At 64.5% G+C, this 24,375-nt stretch overlaps 3 protein-coding genes and 1 non-coding gene across 6 annotated transcripts; 3 read left to right on the top strand and 1 right to left on the bottom strand.

Annotated features, from left to right (window-relative positions):
• The first annotated feature begins 282 nt into the window (after positions 1-282).
• Positions 283-6,392, top strand: Grin3b (glutamate ionotropic receptor NMDA type subunit 3B). The gene is made up of 9 exons (XM_042266921.2): positions 283-711; positions 2,159-2,751; positions 2,960-3,992; positions 4,752-4,897; positions 4,980-5,095; positions 5,183-5,334; positions 5,504-5,668; positions 5,746-5,813; positions 5,896-6,392. Exons 1-9 carry the CDS (start codon positions 283-285, stop codon positions 6,209-6,211), a joined length of 3,018 nt encoding a protein of 1,005 aa, XP_042122855.1. The 3' UTR covers positions 6,212-6,392.
• Tmem259 (transmembrane protein 259) lies at positions 6,385-13,025 on the bottom strand. Of its 3 annotated transcripts, none has more exons than XM_076558801.1 (11): positions 12,759-13,024; positions 8,714-8,974; positions 8,532-8,631; positions 8,347-8,457; positions 8,121-8,243; positions 7,932-8,032; positions 7,697-7,754; positions 7,541-7,573; positions 7,337-7,469; positions 7,060-7,159; positions 6,385-6,967 (listed from the first exon to the last, which is right to left on the bottom strand). In XM_076558801.1, the coding sequence occupies exons 1-11, from the start codon at positions 12,975-12,977 to the stop codon at positions 6,533-6,535; spliced, it is 1,674 nt and encodes a 557-aa protein (XP_076414916.1). In that variant the 5' UTR covers positions 12,978-13,024; the 3' UTR covers positions 6,385-6,532. The 3 variants fall into 3 exon arrangements, with proteins under 3 accessions (XP_076414916.1, XP_076414914.1, XP_076414915.1); XM_076558800.1 differs by having other exon boundaries at positions 6,386-6,967; positions 7,541-7,624; positions 12,759-13,023; XM_076558799.1 differs by having other exon boundaries at positions 7,541-7,754; positions 12,759-13,025.
• Positions 13,026-14,098: 1,073 nt separating this feature from the next.
• Positions 14,099-14,205, top strand: LOC121825219 (U6 spliceosomal RNA). The gene has a single exon (XR_006067348.1). It is a non-coding gene; the product is annotated as a U6 spliceosomal RNA (small nuclear RNA).
• A 3,031-nt stretch (positions 14,206-17,236) lies between these two features.
• On the top strand, positions 17,237-24,167 carry Cnn2 (calponin 2). The gene is made up of 7 exons (XM_042267209.2): positions 17,237-17,394; positions 20,030-20,151; positions 20,934-21,000; positions 21,093-21,230; positions 21,883-21,999; positions 22,315-22,461; positions 23,166-24,167. Exons 1-7 carry the CDS (start codon positions 17,332-17,334, stop codon positions 23,430-23,432), a joined length of 921 nt encoding a protein of 306 aa, XP_042123143.1. The 5' UTR covers positions 17,237-17,331; the 3' UTR covers positions 23,433-24,167.
• Positions 24,168-24,375: the final 208 nt, after the last annotated feature.

Raw genomic sequence — 24,375 nt, 5'->3', positions numbered from 1 at the left:
AAGACTGCTGCCGGGGCTGGAGGGCAGATCTACCTTACAGATTTCCACCAGCTGTGCCTGCCTCAGTTTCCCCCAGGGTGCACACAGTTTTGAGCTAGTAGAGACTGCTCTGGGAGTTCCCGTCTGGGCCGTGAGAGGCATTACCCAACCGTGCCCTGCGAGCCACAGCAAACCCGGGCAGCTGCCCAGCTCCTCCTTCAGTGGACGCCGGGACCCGCAGGAGGGACGGGAGCGGGCTGTCCCGGGTGTCCCTTCTTCCCCGCGCACAGCGGCAACTTGGGGATGGAGTGTGTGCGTACGCTGTGGCTCGGCCTGGCGCTGGCGCTGGGGTCCCGGGTGGCGCGCGGTCACCCCCAGCCCTGCGGGGTTGCCACGCGTGCCGGGGGCTCCGGCGGCTCCGTGAGACTGGCTGCGCTCCTGCCCCGCGCGCCCGCCGCCCGCGCCCGCGTCCTGGCCGCCCTGGCCGCCCCCGCGCCGCGGCTGCCGCACAACCTGAGTCTGGAACTGGTGGCCGTCGCGTCCCCTGCCCGGGACCCCGCGTCGCTGGCCCGAGGTCTGTGCCAGGTCCTGGCCCCGCCCGGCGTGGTGGCCTCGGTAGCCTTCCCGGAGGCGCGGCCCGAGCTGCGGCTGCTGCAGTTCCTGGCAGCCGCCACGGAGACCCCGGTGCTGAGCGTCCTGCGGAGGGAGGCGCGTGCGCCCCTCGGAGCCCCGGTACGCGGCGGGCGGGCGCGGGGGGCCCTGGGGCGCGGGGATGGGAAGCAACCGGGAGCCCCACACTTCTCCAGCCAGGTGATGAGAGGACCCCTGTGCCAGCCCTTCCCTCGCAAGCACGCCTTGGCTGGGAGGGTGCGCCACGCTCCTCTCCCTGGGCTTAGCCTGTGTGGGAAATCCTCCCACAAGTCCATCTTTCCCTCCCAGGGGCCCTACAGGCCAGGAACTCCCTACCCACAGCTCTCTGGTGGCCTCCAGCCCCAGGGCAGCACCGGTCACCCCCCCTTCCGTGGGTCCCATCCTCGCTAGGTCTTTTATTATTATTTTTAATTACTTAATGTTTTGAGACAGCTTCTCACTGTGTAGACCAGGCTACTCCTGAACTCACAGAAATCCACCTGCCTCTGCCTCCGGAGCGCTGGGATTAAAGGCGTGCGTCATGACACCTGACTAGGTTGTTTCTTCAGATAGGGTCGCATGTATCTGCAAGGCAGGCCAACAAGAGGCCCCACCAGGGCTAGGGACCCTGGGACGTGGGAGACCTGAGGTCTTCCTCACTAACCTGTCAGGAAGTTTCATCCAGGGAGACCCTAGCCCCATGTCCCTGGGGTCCCTGACCCCCCCCCCCAGGACCCTTGGTCTAGCGGGAGCTCAGGACTCGAGCTGAAGCTGCCCCTGCTCTGGGATCCGCACCCACCTGTGCTTCCAGCCTCTGAGCCCGTCCTGGCTCCCCTGGGGTTAGCCTGGCCTCCCTCACAGAGAGCAGTACCCTCCTGTGGTCCTCAGCAACGTGCCCTGCTCGGCGGCACCCAGTGGTTTTTCGGTGTCTGCCAGGGCTGCCGTGTATTCCAAATGTGCAACACAACCCCCCAAGAACTTTCTGAATGTGCCAAGGGACTCCTGAGCGGGTGGGGCGGGACTAGGTCAGGACTGAAATGGGAAGAGACAGAGACACAGAGAGCAGAAACCCAAGTTCGGGAGAACTCGGGAGAGGTGCAAGATTCTCCCTGGTCTATAGAGAAGGGACGGCAGAGCTGGGTCTTGAAGGATGTATAGGAGTTCATCAACAGAGAGAGGGAAGGGTGCTGTAGCCGGTCCAAAGCTACATGTAAATAAAATAAAACACAGGAGGGCTGGGGGCAGGGTTCATTTGGTAAAACGCCCGAAGTCCTGGGTTCCATCGCAGCGTGGCATACACTGGAAGCAGCAGTACATGCTTGCCATCCCAGGGTGACATCCCAGAGGCAGGGGGATCACGGGTCCACGGTTGCCCTTAGTTACACAGCAAGTTCAAGATCAGCCTGAGGGGCGGGGAGAGCGGCACTGGGAGCCTCCGAAGGAGGCAGGGTGACGTCCAGCTCTCAGGCACCTTGACAGGGTGGGGTGGGTGGAGACGGTGCTGCGGACACAAGGGTCACCAGCCCTGACTGGAACCTCCTCTTCCCAGACTCCATTCCACCTGCAGCTGGACTGGGCCAGTCCCCTGGAGACCATCTTGGACGTGCTGGTGTCCCTGTCACAGGCACACGCCTGGGAGGACATTGCTCTGGTGCTCTGCCGCGTCCGGGACCCTGGTGGCCTCGTAGCACTCTGGACTAGTCGTGCTGGCCAGGCCCCGAAGTTCGTGCTGGACCTGAGCCGGCTGGACGGCGGCAACGACGGCCTCCGGGCGGGGCTGGCCCTGCTGGGGGCCCTGGAGGGAGGGGAGAGTCTGGTGTCCGCAGCCATCCTGCTCGGCTGCAGCGCTGCCCGCGCGCACGAGGTCCTCGAGGCCGCGCCACCGGGTCCCCAGTGGTTACTGGGCACACCGTTGCCTGCCGAGGCGCTACCCACAGCCGGCCTGCCGCCTGGGGTACTGGCCCTGGGAGAGGTCAAACGACCCTCACTGGAAGCTGCCGTCCACGACACGGTGGAGCTGGTGGCCCGAGCACTGGGCAGCATGGCCCTCGCACACCCAGAGCGTGCCTTGCTTCCAGCTGCGGTCGGCTGTGAGGACCTGAAACCAGCTGGAGCCGAGTTGTCCGGGCACACCTTGGCTCGGTGAGTAGGGTCCAGCTTAGGGCAAAGAGGCCAGGCCCACAGCCTGGCATTGCCCCCTGTGTGTAGGGGGTGGGTGCCCCAAAAGGACTAGAACCGCGAGGGTCGGGTGGTTGTCCCTGCATCCTCAGGAGTAGCGCTCCCGCGTGCTAGCTGAGCGAGAGGCGGGTCTCTCAGATCTATGACAATCCCTACCCTTTATGTTCCCCAGATTTCTGGGCAACACCTCCTTCCAAGGCCGCACAGGGGCCGTGTGGGTGACAAGATCCTCTCAGGTGCACGTGTCTCGGCATTTCAAGGTGTGGAGCTTGCGCCGTGACCCACTGGGCGGCCCAGCCTGGGCAACAGTGGGCAGCTGGCAGGATGGACACCTGGACTTCGAGCCGGGGGCAGCGGCTGTCCGTGTCCCGTCTCCATCCGGCACCCAGGTGCGGCCGAAGCTGCGGGTGGTAACTCTGGTGGAACACCCGTTTGTTTTCACCAGGGAGTCCGATGAGGACGGGCAGTGCCCCGCTGGGCAGCTGTGTCTAGACCCGGGCACCAATGATTCGGCCAGGCTGGACGCGCTGTTCGCGGCGCTGGCCAACGGCTCAGTGCCCCGCTCGCTACGGAGATGCTGTTACGGCTACTGCATCGACCTGCTGGAACGACTGGCCGAGGACCTGGCCTTCGACTTTGAGCTCTATATTGTGGGGGACGGCAAATACGGGGCCCTGCGTGACGGACGCTGGACGGGCCTGGTGGGCGACCTGCTGGCCGGCCGGGCACACATGGCTGTGACCAGCTTCAGTATCAATTCGGCTCGCTCCCAGGTGGTGGACTTCACCAGCCCGTTCTTCTCCACCAGCCTGGGCATCATGGTGCGCACGCGAGACACGGCCTCGCCCATCGGCGCCTTCATGTGGCCGCTGCACTGGTCCATGTGGGTGGGCGTCTTTGCTGCCCTGCATCTCACAGCGCTCTTCCTTACCCTGTACGAGTGGCGAAGCCCCTATGGGCTCACGCCTCGGGGCCGCAACCGCGGCACCGTCTTCTCCTACTCGTCCGCTCTCAACCTCTGCTACGCCATCCTCTTCGGACGCACGGTCTCCAGCAAGACGCCCAAATGCCCTACCGGACGCTTCCTCATGAACCTCTGGGCCATCTTCTGCCTGTTGGTGCTGTCGAGCTACACGGCCAACCTGGCTGCCGTCATGGTGGGGGACAAGACCTTTGAGGAGCTGTCTGGGATCCATGACCCCAAGGTGGGGGCTGGGAACGCTGAGGGGTCAAGGGTTGTGGTCAGGGTGGGATGGGTGCTGCGCTCAGCAGGACCTGGGGGTGACCGTCTCCAGCACACGCCCTTCTCTGGAGACTCAATTGCAGTGCTGGAAATGGAATCCATGTCCTTGTCCCATGCTGGGTGTAGACTGGACCCCAGCCCCTCACTGGGGATTCTGGGCGGGGCTACACCCTGACCACGCCCCCAGACCCTCACTGGGGGATTCTAGGCGGGGCTCCACCCTGACCACGCCCCCAGCCCCTCACTGGGGGATTCTGGGCGGGGCTCCACCCCTGACATGGCCTCCATTCTTAAGCATCAGTTCTTTAAAAAACTGCCTCCCGCTGCAGGGATGACAGGCATGCTGAATCACATCTGGCTTTATTTTTACCTTTCATGTCTTTGGGGTTCATGGTGTCTCACCGCCCCTTCCCTCTTTGGAATCTAGCTGGTCGTGTCCTGCTGACCTCACACACACACACACACCCAGCCTTGGCTACCCCTGCAACTAGGTGCTGCCCAATGCTCCAGCCACCAAAGTGGTTGATGGCCGTGGCCAGGTGAGGGCTGGGGAGTGGGGGCGAGAGCAGAGAGAAATGCTGTGTCTCTGGGGTTCAAAAGAGGGGCATTTGCGGAGCTGTGGTACTGAATCTCAGCTCAGTGAGAAGTCCCGGGTCAGGTAGGCCCTGGTGGGGACCCAGGCTGCCTGCTGAGCCCTCCTCCCCCTCCTCCCCCTCCGCAGCTGCACCACCCTTCCCAAGGATTCCGCTTTGGCACTGTGTGGGAGAGCAGCGCAGAGGCCTACATCAAGGCGAGCTTCCCGGAGATGCACGCACACATGCGGCGCCACAGCGCACCCACCACTCCACACGGAGTGGCCATGCTCACGTGAGTCTGTGGGGCACTGTGTGGCGTTGGGGGGTTGCCTGCCGCTCAGGGCCTGCTGACCTCACAGCATCCTGCCCCGCAGGAGTGACCCGCCCAAGCTCAACGCCTTCATCATGGACAAGTCGCTCCTGGATTACGAGGTATCCATTGATGCAGATTGCAAGCTGCTCACCGTGGGGAAACCCTTCGCCATCGAGGGTGAGTGCTGAGTGGGTTCCGGGGACCCCAGCTGGGGGTGCACGCAGCTCTCGTGGAGCCACCTCCTACCCGGATCAACCTCTCCAGGCTACGGCATAGGGCTGCCCCAGAACTCGCCGCTCACCTCCAACCTGTCCGAGTTCATCAGCCGCTACAAGTCCTCGGGCTTCATTGACCTGCTCCATGACAAGTGGTACAAGATGGTGCCTTGCGGGAAGCGGGTGTTCGCCGTGACGGAGGTGGGCAGGCGCCGAGACACAGGGTGGGGAGCTCTGGCTACGCTTGCGCGCATTCCTGCTCACCCCACACAGCCCCAGCACCCCTTCCTTCGAGAGATCTCCCTGCCCAGCTGCCCCGCCGCGGGGTCCACATCCCGACGCCATGTGGGGACCTTGTTGCCGTCCGCAGACGCTGCAGATGGGGGTCTACCACTTCTCGGGGCTGTTCGTGCTGCTGTGCCTCGGGCTGGGCAGCGCCCTCCTCAGCTCTCTGGGCGAGCACGTCTTCTACCGCCTGGTGCTGCCGCGCATCCGCAGGGGCAACAAGCTGCAGTACTGGCTCCACACGAGCCAGGTGAGGTGGCAGGGGCAGAGGAGGGCGGGCGGCGCAGATGGGCCCCCGGCGCCCATGACACCCTTGTCTGTCCCTAGAAGATCCACCGAGCCCTCAACACTGGGACGCCAGAGGGGCAACAGGAGAGGGCGGAGCAGGAGCGCAGGTGAGCTCGAGGCGGGGCGGGGGTCCCGGGCGGGGGCCAGGCAGGCTGTACCGGCCACCACCTCCTTCTCTCTCCGTCCTAGCGACCCTGGCCCCGAGGAGCAGCCGCGTGCAGCGGAGGGAGCAGGGCGCTGGAGGCGGGTGCGCAGGGCGGTGGAACGGGAGCGGCGCGTGCGCTTCCTACTGGAAACCGGGGAGGCCGGCGTGGATCGCCCGAGGCTCTGCTCCAACGGGCCCGGGCCGCAAGCCGAGCTGCGCGAGCTGGAGCTGCGGATCGAGGCGACGCGGGAGCGGCTGCGCAGCGCACTGCTGCGGCGCGGGGAGCTGCGGGCCCGGCTGGGGGACGGCGCCCGGCTCCGGCCCCTGCGCCTGCTGCAGGGGACACCCGCAGAAAGCTGAGGGACCACGCGGCCGCACTGTCCACGACAGTTTATTCTATATACAAACACGACTCTGTACACTGCAATTAAATAGCGTAGAACGTGCGCCCCGCGTCCTGAGCCGCCACCTGCGAGTCCGGGCCTGGGCGCTCGGCCCCGCGCGGGCGCCGTGAGGAAGGCACTGGGGAGCACCAGGCGGCCGGCGGCCACGCGCCCACCGCACCTCGCTGCCCTGTCCCGGCCGCGTCCAGAACCTCGCCGCCGGCCCCTCTCCCTGCAGACCACAAGCGCCCTCGGGCTCCGGCCGCGGCCCCGCCGGGAGCCGGTCACAGCGTCGCTTTCAGGACCCGGCAGGCGCGGGCGCATCCTCCGGAGGGAGCGCGGGGTCGGAGCGCGCGCTGTCCGCGGTGCTGGGGGCCGCCGGCCGCCGCTCCAGCAGCGAGGCGCTCAGCCCCGACAGGAAGGAGGCGTCCGAGATGATGGCGGCCGTCTCGGCCACCCAGCCTAGGTCGCTGCCCGACACCGAGGCCGCGGCGCCCAGCGAGCCGGGCCCGGGTGCCCCGCCGGCGGGCGCGGAGCTGGAGCCGGGGCCCAGCGCGAGCTGAGGGCTGGGGTCGGGGGCGGCCGGGGAGCCGGAGTTGTTGTTGAGGTCGTCGGGCAGCGCCGTGGGCGTCCCAGGGCCCAGCTGCGGCATCTGCAGCAACATCTCCTGGATGCGGATCTGCTGCAGGATGGCCGGCAGCTCGTAGTGGTGGAAGAAGTAGATCATGGAATGCTGGGGGGGGAGGGGGGAGCGAGAGGCCGTGAGCCGGGCCGCCCACCCGCAGCGAGGCCACCGGTCTGGGGGGACGGGAGGGGGGCCCTCACCTGGATGAAGAGCCAGGAGGTGACCAGGGCCAGGCTGCTGTACTGCCCGTTGAAGCGGTAGTGGTAGGCGTAGAAGGCGAAGTGGTACAGGTAGAAGAACCTGCGGGGTGGGGGCGGAGAAGCTGCCCTGCCAGACAGGCCCCGCCCCCCGGTCCCCGACCCCGGTCCCCGCCCCTCGCGGTCCCCCTCCCCGCCCCTCCCGGTCCCCGCCCCTCCCCTCCCGGGTCCCCGCCCCCACCCCGCCCCCTCCCAGTCCCCCGACCCCGCCCCCGCGCACCTCAACCAGTGCCGCTTGCTGGTGTTGGTGTGGCAGCAGATGGCGTCGTACTGGTCGGCCAGCCACACGATGAGGATGATGTAGAAGGCCGTGGTGGTGTCGTTGAAGAACTCGGACATGATGGCCTCCATCCCTGCGGGGACACGCGGCGGGGTTGGCGCGGGCGGGGCGGGGCGGGGGCGGGGGCGCGGCGGGGGTCCTCACCGACGAGGGCCAGGATGACGGTCAGCAGGGGCGCTGCGGGGAAGGCGATGGCCATGTTCATCTCCAGCATCTGCAGCAGGTCCACTGCGGGCACAGGGCGGCCGCCCGTGAGGGCCTGGGGAGAGCCCACCCCACCCCCGGCCGGCCGGGACTCACCGATGAAGACGAAGATCTGGTGGTGCGAGTAGCGGAGCAGCATGGACACACTCAGGGTCTGCGGGGGGGGGGGGGGGGCGGTCAGGGGGAGTGGGGCCACCCCAGCCCGCGGGACGACCCCAGCCCCTGGGACGACCCCAGCCCGCGGGACGACCTCAGCCCGCGGGACGACCCCAGCCCGCGGGACGACCCCAGCCCGCGGGCGCCCCCCGGGGTCAGCCACCCCCTCACTCACAAAGATGACCATGATGACGAAGGCCGCCAGGTAGGACGTGCGCGCCATCCACATGCTGACGAAGCGGTAGTGCTCCCCGGACACCACATTCCTCAGGAAGCCTACGGAGGGAGGGAGGGAGGCGGCCGTGAGCAGCGGGCACCCGGGCACCGCCCCTCCCCTCCCGTCCCCGCCCCCTCTGGAGCCCACCCTTGTTCTCCTCATTCTCCGCCAGGCCCTTCACACTCGACATGAGGATGTCATCGTAGCCCAGGAACTCGTCCAGCAGCAGGCGGCTGAAGCGGTCCCCGAAGCACTGGTCCCGCGTGGGGTCTGTGAGTACACGGGGGTCGATACTGGTCACGGGGGCCGGGGACCCCCGCAGCTGGGCGGTCGCTGGCCCAGCCGCAGCCGACCAGGATGCCCAGGGCCTCACCTAGGGTGACCACCATGACCGGGATGCTCAGGCGCTGGCGCGTGGCCTGCGACAGCCGCAGGAAGCCGTATTCCAGGGAGTACTCCACGATGTACTCGTCCTGCGGCCACACTGCAGACAGGGGCACCGGGTCAGCTGGCCCCACCCTCGGCACGGCCGCCACCCCCCTGCCGGGGACCACGCACCTTTGGCCGGCGTCTCGGGGAAAGGGAAGTCCTGGCTGTCGTTCAGGGCGTCTGTGCCATCTGGTGGCTTGAACACCTTGGGCTCGATGTCCAGCTCAAACTGCGGCACAGGGACCAGGTGATCAGGGAGGCTGCAGGGGGCAGTGCCCAGCGCCCACCGGGTGGGTCACCCACCGGCTCACCTTGATGGAGCTATTGGTGAACATCTCCACAGTCAGCTCCTCCTCCTCCTCCAGCTCCAGGCCCCCTGGCTCCAGCTCCAGGCCGCTGAGGCCCCCCTCACAGAACTGCAGGACCACGGGCGCCCGGCTTGAGTTGTGGCGCACCTCCACCCTGAGAACGCCCTCCCGCGGCCATCGATCGCGAACATGCTCCAAGCAGTTGATGGGCGACCGGGAGAAGACAATGTGTATGTAGGCCAGCACGAAAAGCACAAACAGGGCCTGGGTGTGGGGAGAGGGCAGTCAGCAGGGCAGAGAGACACCCATCCTCTCCCAGACAGGGTGGCCCTGGCTGCCTGTGCCTGCTTGGGGCCCAGCTGGCCCAGGTCCCCACTGCAAGGGTTCTCGTGCCCCTCCAGCAGTTTCGTGGACGCGAAGCTGCCTTTGGGGACCCCAACCCTACTGCTGCTCACCGACAGAGCCCTGATCTCACCGCCTAAGAACAGCCATTGTCCCCAGCAAGGCACCTCAGCAGGACCAGGCTGCCCCCCTGGGAAATAAATGTAGCTTCACCTGCAAAGGGATTATGGCCACTCTTGCTGGTAACCTGCACCCAGGAACCCCTGGGCCATGTTGGGGACGGGGTGGGGGTGGGGGGGACGAGGGGTCGGGGTAGCTCTTGGCATGGAATGTGTGGACAGAGGGCAAGGACTCTGTTCAACACCCTCAGGGCTCAGGATGCCGTGCTGAGACCAACCCACCCCCAGATGTTCACGTACAGGTTAAGAAAGGAAAAAAACAAAAACGTGTGGGCCCTTGAGATGGCTCAGTTGGTACAGGTGCTTGCCACTAAGCCTGGAAACCTGAGTTTGATCCCCAGGACATACACACAAGGTAGAAGGAGCGATCTGGCACCTGCAAGCTGTTCTCTGACCTCCACATGCACACTGTGGGATGCATGCTCCCACATCCATATGCATTCACACACACAATAAACAAATAAAATATAATTTTTGTTGTTGTTTTTTAAGGCAGGGTAGCCCTGGTTGGCCTCGAACTCGTTCTGTAGACCAAGCTAGCCTAGAACACAGAGATCCGCCTGCCTCTGCTTCACAAGTGCTGGGATTAAAGGTGTGCACCACCGCCTGGCTACAAATTTTTTAAAAGTCACAGATTACTTGATATTACTTATTGACCTCAAATACCCCTATGCTGGAGCACAGTCATTCAAGGTCCCAACCTCTACTTTCTCTACTGTGTGGGTGACTGTGGGCTGTGACCCAATGCTTTCACAAGGGTCACCTAAGCCCACCTAAAATGCAGATGCTTTTCCATTACAATTCATAACAGTAGCAAAGTTACAGTTATGAAGTCACCACAACACGAGGAACTGTATTGCAGGGCCGCAGCGGTATCAGGAAGGCTGAGAACCACTGCCCTCACCCATATCAGACGGATGTTAGGGATGTCCTCAGCACCTGCAAACCCCAGGATGTGCCCCGCACTCTGTGGGCTGTCCAGGTAACCCTCCTCTACGGCCCCTACTAACGCCTTAGCTTCCCACCACACCTCTGCTGGCCAGTACAGACCCGTCTGTCTACAGATCCATGAGAACCAGGACCCTGGCCGATAAAGTGGTATCGAGGGCAGGGTGATGGGAGTCACCAGAGCCATGACAGTCTTGGACAGCCTTGAATGCCCAATGTATGCACTCAAATCCCTACACTCCTCGGTGACGGGACTCCCCAGCTCTAACCCCGAGAGACCATGGCAAGCGGAACAGTACCCTCCTCATCTGCTGTCCGGTAGCAGTGTGGGACATAAGGGACCTGAGGCCAGACCAGGCAGGACCTCCCTTCTGCAGTCTGCAGACAGAGCTGGGTCAACAAAGCCCCCAGCCCTCCCAGTACTGACCCGAGGGGATGCAGAGCAGGCAGAGGGTGGGGGCCCTGGGATTGAGACCAAGGCCAAAGTCCTGGGCTAGTCACACCTAAAGCCGACACCCTCCAGTGTGAACCGTGAGGCTCTCCTGGGACACGAAATGGATTTCTGTACCAAGCGTCATGAAGTCTGCCACCCCAGGCTGAGACTGGAGGCAGCGGCTCCTGCCAGTCAGGCCAAGACTGGGAGCAAGCAGGCCTAGAGTCAGAGGGAGGTGGCCACCGGACATATCCTGGGTCCTCTCCCCACCACAGCTACTTTGGCCACTCAAGTCCCCACCTGTCACTGAGCTAGTGTCTGGCATCCCACTCAGGCCCTGGGGCCCATCTGCCCACTGTGTGCCACAGACACAGGCACTGAGCTTGCTCACACTGGCCTGGTAGGGCGGCATGCTGTCACCTCCTGCAGGTACCCAGTGCCACCACCCAGGGTTCTCAGGACATCCCATACCCTGTGAGCAGGTGGGAGTCTCACTGTCACCCCAGTCTGCTGTCTGGGGTGACAGTCCACCTGCCCAATGGGAAGACAGGCCTGTGGTGGGTACAGGACACCAGCCTCAGCCGGGCGGGATGTCAAGATCCCGGCCCACCAAAGGTCTCCACTGAGGCAGGGCCCTGAGCAGGGGCCAGGACTGCTCCTGGCCTTCCACACCTGCCCACGTCCTAAGGCACCACGCAGTGTCCCTTCACCCCAGTCACCCACGCGATAAGCTGCGTAGCCAGGCCCCTGGGCCTGGAGGTGAGGTCTGTCTCTTTAGTCTTTGAGGCTGTCACCACAGGAGCTGACACCCAGGCTGGGGTGGGGGCAGGGGGCAGGGTGGTATAGGTCAGGCAGCCCTGGCCGTCAGGCAGCCCCATCTATGAAGGCTGGAAGCTGGGCAGGCAGGACGGGCAGGAAACACAGCAACAGGGGCTCCCTGAAACCTCAGCAGTCCCAGAGGCCCCTTTGTCCCAATTAAGAAAGCATGGGGTTGCCGGGCAGTGGTGACGCACGCCTTTAATCCCAGCACTCGGGAGGCAGAGCCAGGTGGATCTCTGTGAGTTCGAGGCCAGCCTGGGCTACAGAGCGAGTTCCAGGACAGGCACCAAAACTACACAGAGAAACCGTCTCGAAAAACCAAAATAAATAATTAAATAAATAAATAAATAAATAAATAAATAAATAAAAATAAAAAGAAAGAAAGCCTGGGGTCAACTGTCATCCAACAGACTCCCCGCTCTGATCATGCAGCTGGCACCCTGCGCTGAGGGCCACCACCCGAGATTCTGAGGGTGTAGGAGGCAGGAAGCGGGGCCACTGGCTGATCGACAGACCCTGGACTAGAGGCGGAAGGGTCCCCGCATCCGTCCGGGGCTTGTGCCTGCGCCACCTCTGTGAAACCCCAAGCCCTGGGCAGAGGCAGGCGCCGGCCCCTCCTCCTGCCAGGTGAAGAAGGGGCGGCGACCTCCAACATCAGCATCCGCGGCACCATGCCACGCCCCCAACCCCAGCCGGCCCAGCCGGCTCCTCTCGGAGGGCTGTCACCGGCAGGACGCCCAGGGAGACAGCCTGGTGCCCAGGCCTCCCGAGCAGCCCGTGTGACCCGGAACCCGGAGCCTCCCAGGAAGGCGGCCAGGGCAGGTGCTGGCAGCTGGAAGTTCTCGGCCAGGCCCGGGCAGGCGTGGGGCGCTCGGCCGGCCCGGGCACCGGCTGTGACCCCGCTGCTGACCCCGGGGAGGGAACCTCACCAACAGCGCGGTGAGCGAGGAGGAGGACGGCGACCCTGGGGGCAGGCGCTGCTCCCGGGGAGGAGAGTGACGGGTGGGGTGGGGGGACCGGGGCACTGTCCCGGGTGGACGCTCCGGGCGGGACGGGGGCGACCGCTGCCCCCTGAGCCCCAGGTACGGTCCAGAGGACCCCGGGCTCTGGTCTGGGGCGCAGGAGGTCGGGGCCGGGGCTCCCAGGCTGCAGAGTCAGAGGTCACAGGGCAGGGGGCGGGGCCTGGCGGCTGGGGAAGTGCGGGCCACCCGGGGGGCTGCAGGACGGACATCGGGGCGATCGGGGGGCGCGGGGGCCGACGCGGCGGGCGCGGGCGGGCGGGAGCGCGGCCGCCGGGGTCACGGGTCGGGCGGGGGTCAGGGGTCACCTTGAGCAGGACGAAGAACTCGAAGAGGCGGCGGAAGGCGGGCGGGAAGAGGCGCGAGTAGGTGACGGCCATCTTGAAGAAGAGCGCGTGGAAGAGCCGGTCGCGCACGTTGATGAGCGGGTTGGGGTTGAGGTTGGGGCCGCGCGGGCCGCGCACGGGCGCCGCGCCGCCGCCGCCGCCGTTGGGCCCGGGCCCCGGGGCCGCCGCGTGCTCCGACATCACCGCCCCGCGTCTCCCCGGCGGCCGCCGGCCGCCCCCCGCCGCGTCCCGGCCGCCGGATCCCCCCGCCGCCCCCGGCCGCCGCCGCCGCCGCCGCCTGCGCCTCCGCTCGCGTCCGTCCGGCCCGCGACGCCGGCGAGAGCGCCGGGCCAGAGCGCCGCCCGCGCGCAGGGCACGCCGGGATCGCCACGGCCGCCCCGGGAGGGCCGGGGCTCTAAGGCGGAGGGGCGGAGCCTGGCCGCCTGTCACTCTCTGCGGACCTGTCGCGTCGGCGCTGAGGGGCGGGGCCGCGAGGAGCGCGGTTGAGGTGCCCAGTGCCTCCTAAAGCCGTGGCCCGGCTGGAGTCGCGCGTCGCGGCCCACCTGCCCCGGACTTCACATTAACGGGGGCTCGGAGAGGCGAAGTCGCGTCCAGGCCGTTTATTTGCGTAGCTCAGCCGCGGCCCGGCGGGCGGAGGGGACGCGGTCCTTCGCACTGGGCTTTCGCTAAGCGGCGGCAGCACCTTTGCGTAGGGGTTCACTAGGACCGACTCTGCCAGGGGGCGGGGCGGCGTCCCCCTTCATTTGCATGTGGCTTCCTATTGGCGGCTACCCCCGAGGGGGCGGGGTCTTATGGAGCACGTCGCGGAGGGGCGGAGTCCGGTGAGGAAGTTATTGGCATAGGCATCCGCATCAGTCCACCGTGCACAGGGTTTCTTGACACCTGCTCATTAGCATGACGTTTCCCATTGGCTGCGTCAGCGCTGAGGGGGCGGAGTTTATAGGCTAGCTTATTAGCATAGAGTTTCGCCAGAGCACCTCACAACGCTGGGGTCTGCGCGGCCGGGTCCGGGCTACGGGTGGGGGGCGGAGCCTCGTGATGCCTGTCTTATTTGCATATAGTTTCCCAGAAGGCTCCGCGGGTGAAAGTGCCGTTTAGAGGGTTATATTAATCAACATGTAGGGACCTTTTTATCACGGATACTCACAGTGAACCCATTCCAAAGGTTGGTTTTTAGTTTGGCGGCCGAAAATATCACTTTAAACACACACAGAAAAAAAGGGGTAATACTAAAGTTACCGTAAGTGAAAAAGTCGTACTTGTCTTTGCCCTTAAATACCTGAGCCGGGCCGTCCCAGTTCGTGCTCGCTTCGGCAGCACATATACTAAAATTGGAACGATACAGAGAAGATTAGCATGGCCCCTGCGCAAGGATGACACGCAAATTCGTGAAGCGTTCCATATTTTCCTCCTTTTGCGCCCCAAGCGTTCCGGGAAGTCGCCGAAGTCCCACTTCCTGGTTCCAAAGCCGCTGCCGCCGCCTTGAGGGCGCGGGCGCTCTCTGAGCGTCCGCCGCACGCACGCACGAGCGGAGGTGTCAGGTTCCGGGTGCAGGCGGGGCGTCGCCCCCACGCACCGTGCGCCCCCACGCACCGTGCGCCCCCAGGCACCGTGCGCCCCCACGCACCGTGCGGAGCTCCGCGGCCGAGGCTGCAGGAGCGCGCTCCCGCGTCCAGAGTGCTCCAGTCTCCCGCGGCGCGCGCACCTTGCACACAGTAGGCGCTGGTAAACACAGTCTAGACGTTATTTCGGAACACGCGTCACCTGTTAGAAGTGACCGGGTGTCCCTTGTCAGCTGGGTGCCCAGAGCAGCAGGGCCCAGCCTGGTCTTCGCGGAGAAACCACGGGGCCCCTTGCAGCCCGTCCCGTCCCGTCACTCCCGCCCTGCAGGCCAGGTGCGGCCGAGGGAGGGCGTTTTATTTTCTTCTATTTACTCTGAGTAAGGGATCTCGCCATGTAGCCCCGGCCGTCCTGGGACTCCGCGTGCAGCCCAGGATGGCCTGGGACTCAGAGATCCCCCTGCCTCCGCCTCCCGAGGGCTGGGCTCAAGGCACAGGCGCACACCCCGCTCCTTGTCCAGGTGGCCCAGGAGCAGGGGCGAGACCGGCCTGGGTCCTGGCCAGCTCCGGAAGCCGGAGCCAAAATCGTTAGGACGCTTGACGTCGGCGTCGGACGCCCAGAGCGCTCTGCAAACCTCAGCCTGTGTTTTCAGAGCAGGGGCCTGGAGCGCAGGGCTCGGACAAATCCGCGGAGTCACAGTGAGACGGGAAGGAGAACTTGAACCCAGGCTCCCTGCAGGCCTTTGCTTTGAGGGTCTCCTGTAGACCAGGCTCGTAGCCCAGGCTGGCCCGGAGCTCACTCTGAAGACCAGGCTGGCCCGGAGCTCACTCTGTAGCCCAGGCTGGCCCGGAGCTCACTCTGAAGACCAGGCTGGCCCGGAGCTCACTCTGTAGACCATTAATTTGAGATCTTGGGTCAAAGTTCTGATACATCAAGCTGCCAGAAGCCCAGGGCCTTGGATTCTGGGGTCCGAGTTTTCGGTTCTGGGATCTCAGGGCAGTCACAGGGCAGCGGGCGGGGTTTGAATGCGGCCTGCGTTCCACGCTGCATGGAATGCGTTCCCCGTCTGAGTGTTCAGAAAGCTAGGCTCAGCTCAGAGGTGGGGACAGAGCCGCGGTAACAGCTCACGGCTCCAGTCAGCCCTGCTGAGAAATGGCTGAAGTAGACTGGTTTACTCAGTTTTTTAAATGAAGCAATTTCAGGGTGGCGGTGGCGCGCGCCTTTATTCCCAGCCCTCGGGAGGCAGAGGCAGGCGGATCTCTGAGTTCGAGGCCAGCCTGGGCTAAAGAGTGAGATCCAGGACAGTCAGGGTTACACAGAGAGACCCTGTCTCGAAGAAAAACCAATCAATCAAAAATAAATAAACAAATAAGCATGTGTGTCTGTTCACCACGTGTGTACAGCATCCACAGGGGTCAGAAGAGGCATCGCCCCCCCCCCAGCTGGAGTCACAGGCCGTTGTGAGCCGTCTCTTTGGCACCTACTTTGTGTAATTTTGTTTGTTTGTTTGTTTGTTTTTCCGAGACAGAGTTTCTCTGTGTAGCCCTGGCTGTCCTGGAACTCACTCTGTAGCCCAGGCTGGCCTCGAATTCAGAGATCCTCCTGCCTCTGCCTCCCGAGTGCTGGGATTCAAGGCGGGCGCCACCACCGCTCACCATTTTTTTTTAAGTTTGGGGGTGAGGGTGTGCCCTGGAGATGGAGGAAGAAGGAAAGAGGCAGACAGGCGGGCTGGAGAGGCGTCTGTCTGTCTGTCCAGTGGTTAGGCCCCGCTGAGCCTGGCCGTGTCCCCCACCGCACGGCCATCCTTCAATGCCTGCTCCTGGGAACCTGCGCCGACCCAGCTCCGAGCGACCTCCCGACCCGCGGCACAGCCCCGGCCCCCACCCCGAGGAAGGGTTGCCCCAAAGGCAGCCGCGCAGGGTAGGGAGAAAGCCGCCCTCCTGCTTTCACACCCTGGACCTCCGTGGAGCGGCCGGTGTTCGGGATCTTCGGAGGACGTCTATTCCGGGCGCTCCGGACTCTGCCGGCTGCACCCCGAGCGGGGACCCCTCGGGGATCGGCGTCACCCACAGAGGGGCTGACCTGTTTGTCCTGAGGCAGGGTCTCAGGTAGCCCAGGTTGGCCTGGCTGACCGTGAACTCCTGACCTGTGCTGTGGGGTGACAGGCAGGCGCCGCCACACCCGATCGTCTATTCATTCACGGATGAACTTACTGAAAACGCACTGTGCGCCAGGCCTGTCCTGGGGGCATCTCATGACCGTACCCTCCGCAGTCCACCCTCACAGGAGGGCCGGCGTCCCTCAGCCTCAACTCACAGCCCCTTCTGGCAGCCCGTCCCCAGCCGACGCCTTTTGTCTTTCCGTTTTCTCCCACCCTCCGTATCTTTGCGCCCTTTATTCCACCAGAAGGCCTTTTCCTTTTGGACGGAGAAACTCCTACTCATGCGTCAATGCCCTCGCTCCCCTGGCCTCCTCCTGCCCGGGTTCCTGTCCACAAGCCCCGGCTGCTGCGAGACAGCCAGGGAGGAAACCATCTGCCCGGTGCCGGCTGCGGGACAGGGGGCTCTCGTTCCAGATTTCAGGGCCTGGGGGTCCCACCCAGCGGTTCCCCGTCTCTCACTGCGGTCCAGGGCGGGGAGGTGAACTGACACCCGGACCGGGTAGGAAGCCCATGCCCCTGGCTGCCTCAGTTTCCCCTAACTCCGAAGGGACCGGTGTTCCCTTCCCCCCCCGGCCGGCGGGGACGCTGGGTGGCTGCGTCGGGCGGGGGGGTCCCCGGTGGCCGAGGGGGCTCAGGAAGCCGCGGCCACAGGAATTCGGCGCTTCCACGCCTTATAAGGACATTTGCTCCGCCAGCCAATGGGCGGCGGGGGCGGCGCCGGGCCCTGTCCCGGGCCGCCCGCCCGCCCACCCGTCCCGCGCCGGTCCCCGGTCCGCCCGCCCGTCCGCCCCGCGCCGGTCCCCGGTCCCCGCCATGAGCTCCACGCAGTTCAACAAGGGCCCGTCCTACGGGCTCTCGGCCGAGGTCAGGAACCGGGTGAGTGGACGCGGGGCTCGGCCTCGAACGCGCGGCGCCTCGGCCCTGACACCCCAGGGCGGGGGTCGCCCCGGTAAGCCGGCGGGCTCCGGGGTTCCGGGAGAAGGGGACCCCGCTGCTCTGCACCCGGGGTGCCTCTTGCAGCTCCGCCCCTGGACATCCCGCACCCCGGGCCCCCCGGGGACGCTTCCTGCACCCCGAGCTGCTAGGAGGATGGAAGCAAGACCCTGGAGAAGGCGAGCGGGCGGGGTCCGGGAGGACCGGCCCCTGCGCCCCCTGCGCCCCCTGCGCCCCCTGCGCCCCGCGTCCCTTGCGCCCAGCAGCCCCTGCGCCCCAACACCCGCGACCCCCGCGTCCCCTGCGCCCCGCGACCCGCGCCCCCCGCATTCCCTGCGCCCTGCGTCCCCCGCGCCCCCTGCGCCCCCTGCGCGTCCCGCGCCCCGCGTCCCGCGCGTCCCACGCCCCCCGCGCCCCTGTGCCCCCTGCACCCCTGCGCCCCGCGACCCCTCCCCCGCCACCCGGTGTGTAGTACCTGGCGACACTTCCCCACCCCCCCAGCCACTTAAGTTGTGGACGGGAAGGGGGCGGGGCTTCTCAACAGGGTGTGGCCCCCTCCGGGGACTCTCCCCACACCTGACAGAGGGCGCGCTTGGGGTAGCCTCGAACGTAGCGGGGCATCACCAGCGCCCCGGGGCAGGACGCACCGCTAGGCGCCCCAGGCTGACGACGGGGGGCGGGGGACACTGACTGCCCGCTCAGGCCTGACCCCGAACCCCCCCCCCCCCCCCCCGGTAGGCCCGCCAGCGCACACGCCCGCCCGGCACCTGGGAGGAGTGCGGGTTTCACGGCCGGCGAAGCCGGGCACCTGCCTGGGCACGCCGAGGCTGCCAGCCCGGCACCTGCGGCCCGCGGCCCCGGCCGGGTCCCCACCAGGGCACGGGAGGCCTCGCTGGGGATTTAGATGCCACCTGAGTCGCTGCCCTGTCCTCGGCCTGCCGGGGCGAGCGGCATCTCGGGGAGGCTGCTCTACCCCCCGGAGACGCACAGCAGGCGCGGTCCCAGGGCCCTGGCCGATGCCTGCGGGGGTGGGGGTGCTGGACAGAGGAAGTGAGACGGAGGAAAGCGCCAAGGACGGGGCGGGTAGGAGCCGAGTGGGGCGCAGGGAGGGCAGGTCAGTACCCGCCACCCGGGGGATGAGGTCGGAGATTCTGGCTGACTGCGGAGCTGCCAGAAGGGATGGCCTGGGCCAGCCCTGCAGGGGGTCACGAAGGGTTGCATCCTCCACCGGGAGGGGAGCCCAGAGACCGTTGTGCCTGGCCCACGTGCCTCAGTTTACCCCCTGGCCGGCCCTGTATCCGGTGGGGCTTTATTCGGTCCGGTTGAGGGTCCTGGCCACTGGGGAACAGCTGGTTCTGATTTAGACCCGGGAGGCCACCGCATTCCTGGTAGTTTGCGGCCGGCGGGCTGGAATGCGCTGAAGGGCGGCCGGCCGGGGAGGGAGGTGGCCGCAGCGGGTGGGACTCTGCCCCCCTCCTTGGCCCTCGGAGCCTCGAGGGACGTGGCCCAGCTGGACCTGGCACGTCTGGCATCCCGGTCCAGCCCCTGCTCATTCCTGCGGGACTGGGCGGCTCCTGGACGTGGGAGCAGCTGGCCCCCCGCCGCCCACGGCCTTTGTCTCCCCTGTGAGCAGCTAATCCCACTTGAAAGGGTTTAAAAAGACTGGAACGGGGAAGGGGGCTCCGGTCAGCAAACAATCTGTCCCGATGAGACGGGAACTGGCAGGGTGGTGGCGGTGGTGTCGCATGCCTTTAATCCCAGCTCCCAGGGGCAGAGGCAGGCGGATATCGGATCTCTGAGTTCGAGGCCAGCCTGGGCTACAGAGCGAGTTCCAGGACAGCCAGGGCTGCACAGAGAAACCCTGTCTCGGATACAAAACAAAACAGAAAATGGGCAGCTGAGGCCTGGGGAGCCGAGAACACCCTGAGGTCCTCCACATGGCAGGAGCTGGGCCACCAGGGCAGCTCTCTAGGGCCCTCTAGTCCCCTGGGGGAGGAGGATGGAGAGGGAGATCCCGGCATGACCCTGCCTGCCCAGGCCTGAGATCCCGCCGCAGGGGTGGGCAGGTGTGAGCCCATGGGAAGTGGGTGTGTATGGGGAATCTGAGGGTTTGGTTTTGTTTTTAACCCAGTCATGTGGAGACAGTCCACCTGGGGGTGCCTATCAGCTGGAATATTGCTAGGCCGTGAAAAAGAACGGGCCTCTGATGGACCATGTTAGTGGAGCATCTTCTGGAAGAACTCTGTCCTCAGTGAGGACAGATTGAAGTCAGACGCCCAAGCCCCTGGCACATAGGAAGTGCCCAGAATGGGTGAAGCCAGAGGCAGGAGCCAGGCAGAGTGTTCGGGTTTCTTCCCAAGCACTTCACAGTGTTACACAGGCGTCATCCCAGCTCTGGGGAGGTGGAGGCAGGAGGATTGGTTCAGGGTCATCTTCAGCTACACAGCGATTCAAGGCCAGCCTGGGCTACATGAGACCCTCTGTCCCATCTTCCCCTGCTGTCTTTGGCCTCATCCATCCGAAAGCTTTGGAAAGTGTGTTTGGGCCCCAGCTCAGCCCTGTGCTCTTTGCTCCTCAGCTCCTGTCCAAATATGACCCCCAGAAGGAAGCGGAACTCCGCAGCTGGATTGAGGGACTCACGGGCCTCTCCATCGGCCCTGACTTCCAGAAGGGTCTGAAGGATGGGGTCATCCTATGCACGTGAGTGCTCACAGGCACATAGGCCTCCGCCTTAGTGTTCTGTGCTGCATGGCTCCTGTGCATTTCCAGTTTGTTTTTCCTTTTTCTTGTCTTATTGCATAGTCTCTCTTTTACTTTTCATTCCCTTGGCTTACTTCTTGTCCTTATTTTATTTGGGGTTTACTTCGTGTGTGTGTGTGTGTGTGTGTGTGTGTGTGTGTGTGTGGTGTGTTAGGGCCTGTGTGCCCCTGTGTGTATGTGCACATGAGTGCACTCCCCTCAGAGGCCAGAAGATGGCGCTCCGATCCCCTGGAGCTGGCTGTGAGCCATCTGACATGGGTGCTGGGAACTGAACCCAGGGCGTGGAACAGGGACAAGCACCCTGACCTCTGAGCCCTCTGTCTGGCCCCTCGTTGCCTTTCCCTGCAGTACTCAGTCTCTAGTCTCATCTGTCTGTCCCTGTCTGAGGTTTCCTTGTCCTATGGCATTCTCTACATGCCGCAGCTGTGAGCCATCCTACCCTAGGCCTTCTCCTTCCGGCTTCCGTGGCTAATGCTTCTGGAAGTTTCTTCCGTGCTATGCATCTGCCCTAGGGAGATTCCACAGTTGTGCACATAAAAAAAATCATAGTGAAAATTCTCAGATTCCCCTAAAGCCCCACGGTTCAAGACTTACATTCCTAGCATGCATTGTCAACAGCTTTGTTTGCTTGGAAGCTAAAGGGAAACTGAGGCTGGGTAGAGGCTTCCTGAGCTTGCTGAGGTCGGGATGCCAATGGAGGGTCCTGGGTCATTTCTTCCCAGACTCATGAACAAGCTGCAGCCAGGCTCTGTCCCCAAGATTAACCGCTCTATGCAGAACTGGCACCAGGTGAGGGCTGGGAGGAGACGGTGGGAACGGCCCGCCCAGCCCACGTGGACGCCAGCCTCCCTGCTCACAGTGCTTCCCCTGCCTCCCCCCAGCTGGAAAACCTCTCCAACTTCATCAAGGCCATGGTCAGCTACGGCATGAACCCCGTGGACCTGTTCGAGGCCAATGACCTGTTCGAGAGCGGGAATATGACGCAGGTCCAAGTGTCTCTGCTTGCGCTGGCGGGAAAGGTAAGGCCCAGAGAGGGCTGGCGGGCAGCCCAGCGTCACACAGCCAGGAGGCTGGTGTCACCGCGCAGACGCAGACGAGCCACACAAACACAGGCCACTCTGTCTGATCCGAGAGGCAGGGAGGGGAGAGAATTTGCTGTCTAGACTCTCCCACCTTTCAACAAGAAACTGGGAAGGTGGGTGGGGACAGGGTTTAAGGCTGAGGGCACAGCAAGGTCGCAGAGAGCCACCGTACCTGGGGTTGGACGGCTCGGGTCTGAGGGGCGGGGCCGGGCCGGGGTCTGAAGGGCGGGGCCGGGCCCGGGTCTGAGGGGCGGGGCCGGGCCGGGGTCTGAGGGGCGGGGCCGGGCCGGGGTCTGAAGGGCGGGGCCGGGCTCGGGTCTGAAGGGCGGGGCCGGGCCCGGGTCTGAAGGGCGGGGCGGGGCTCGGGTCTGAAGGGCGGGGCCGGGCCCGGGTCTGAAGGGCGGGGCCGGGCCCGGGTCTGAGGGGCGGGGCCGGGCCGGGGTCTGAAGGGCGGGGCCGGGCCGGGGTCTGAAGGGCGGGGCCGGGCACCGGCAGGGACTGGATAGATTTCTGGGGCGTTGTATCCTCTGTCTGATGCTTGCAGTCTGAACCTGAATTCAGGGTCTCTGCCCCCCTCTCCCCCACCCAGGCCAAGACCAAGGGGCTGCAGAGTGGTGTGGACATCGGGGTCAAATACTCAGAGAAACAGGAGCGGAATTTTGATGACGCCACCATGAAGGCCGGCCAGTGCGTCATTGGCCTGCAGGTAGGGCCCGCAGCACCCTGGACAGGGCCCTGGCCCCTTGACTTCCAGGGAGGGTCGAGGCCAAAGGTTCTCAGCCCGTGGGTCACGACCCCTTTGGGCCGAACGAGCCTTTCCCAGGGCTTGCATATCGGATATTTACATCATGGTTCCTAACAGTAGCAAAACTGGTTATGAAGTAGCAACGAAAGTAATTTTACGGTTGGGGGTCCCCACAGCATGAGGGACTGTGTGAAAGGGTCCCAGCGTCAGGGAGGCTGAGATCCGCCGCGCTAGAGCCTGGCGGCTGCACCCTAACCCCGCCATGCCCCCCTGCAGATGGGCACCAACAAGTGTGCCAGCCAGTCCGGCATGACTGCCTATGGCACCAGACGGCATCTCTACGACCCTAAGAACCACATCCTGCCTCCCATGGACCACTGCACCATCAGCCTCCAGATGGGCACCAACAAGTGTGCCAGCCAGGTGGGTCCTGCCCCAGACCCCCGCTGTGACCTCCGCTCCAATCTGTCCCCCTGCCTCAGGGAGTCTAGACTCAACTCTGTGTCTTGCTCACTGTGTGTGCTTTCAGACCTGACAACCCACCCACTCTGTGCCTCCGTTTCCCCCAAATGTCCACCCCCATCTGATAGCCTCACCGGTTTTAAGTTGAATGCCTGGGTCCCTGAGGTTTGGGGAACCTCAGAGGCTGTGGAAGCCTCTGTTCCAGGTGGAGGGGCCCTAGCTGTCAAGGAGAAGAAAGTGGGACATGGATGCTTACAGTGGTCAGAAAGTTTTATTTATTTTTGTGCAGAGGGCTGGGTTTGAGACAGGGTGTGACTGTGAGACTCTCAGCAACCCGGCCTCGGCCTCCTGAGTGCTGAGGTGTCAGGAGCCGGGCCAGGCTCAGCGTGGAGAGTTTCTAGCATGCGTGAGATTCTGGCTTCTGCCCCAGCATGGCATAAACTGGGCATCGGCATGCTCGCCTGCCATCCCAGCGCCCGGAGAGTGGAGGCAGGAGCATCAGGAGTTCAGAGCCATCCTTGGCTCCATAGTGAGTTTGAGGCGAGCCTGGGCTACGTAAGACCCTTTCTCCAGACAAAAAACAAAGCCGGTTTTAGCTAAGCTTTGGAAAGCCTGTAGGGAACTGCAGGGGGGTGTCCCCCTTCTGAGCCCCTCCCCTTCTCTAGGTGGGCATGACGGCTCCGGGGACCCGCAGGCACATCTACGACACCAAGCTGGGCACCGACAAGTGCGACAACTCTTCCATGTCCCTGCAGATGGGCTACACGCAGGGCGCCAACCAGAGCGGCCAGGTCTTCGGGCTGGGGCGGCAGATCTACGACCCCAAGTATTGCCCACAGGGCCCAGCAGCCGACGGGGCTCCCGTGGAGGGTGATGGCCCTGGCGAGGGCCCTGAGTACCTGGCCTACTGCCAGGAGGAGGCGGGGTACTGAGCACCCGAGGGTGCTGGCTCCCCGCATCAGCATCCCTGTGTGGGTTTCTTTCCTTTTCTTCTTCTGTGTTGTTTTGTTTTTTTGAAACTGGGCCTCACTTTGTGGCCCTCTCTGGTCTGGAACTCACAGCAATCCTCCTGCCTCAGCTCCTGGGGGCTGGGAGGACAGGCCTGCGCTATGCTCCCTCCCCACCCATCATGCCTTGCTTCCTTTCCAGGCTTGACCCACCCGGCAGGGAAATTGGGGTCCTTGATGGGGTAGCCAGGCTGTGGATTTCCCAGCAGGCTGCGGGAGAGGCTGGCCCCAAGGAGTTTCCGGTTTCTTCATCTCTTCAGTTTGTGGTTTGCGGACCATCGAAATTGCAGGCAGTTTCAGTGAAAGACAACAGGGGTTGTGTGTTTTGTTTGCCGCCCCCCTAAGGTGTGGGGTGCACCTGGGCCTTAACCACTGCGGGGTTCTGAGGGACTGCGTTTGTCCTCCCAAGGCCCTCAGACCTCACTCTCCCTTGCCCAGTGGGGAAACTGAGGCCCGGGACTGAGTGAGGCGAGGCCGCACCTGCTGCCCTCCGGGTTCCTCTGGGTTTCCGCCTCCCACCTCCTCCTGCTCTGGGCTGATTAGCCGTGCCCGGCCCGCCCGGCCTCCGAAAGTGCCGCCCTGACCCGCGGGGGCCTCTGCGCCGCCAGATAATGTGAAATATGTGTGTGGACCAAAACCAATAAAAACCTCCGTTTCTAAGGCTGGAGGGTGTTCCTGAAGCGCGCGGTGACGGAGGGGGCCGCTGAGAAGCAGGGGGAAGGAGGAGAAACTGAGGCCCGGTTGAACGAATGATTGAGGCCAGGACTAAGGTGGAGGAAGAGGCCGTCTCCTTTGAACTCCTGTACATCCTCAGAAACCCAACTCCAAAGCCGCTCTCCAGCTCTGACCCTTCCCAGGGCCCTCAGAG

The sequence above is a fragment of the Peromyscus maniculatus genome, chromosome 22 (assembly GCF_049852395.1).
Source record: "Peromyscus maniculatus bairdii isolate BWxNUB_F1_BW_parent chromosome 22, HU_Pman_BW_mat_3.1, whole genome shotgun sequence".
NCBI lineage: Eukaryota > Metazoa > Chordata > Mammalia > Rodentia > Cricetidae > Peromyscus > Peromyscus maniculatus.
This window is presented reverse-complemented; position numbering and strand designations above follow the sequence as displayed.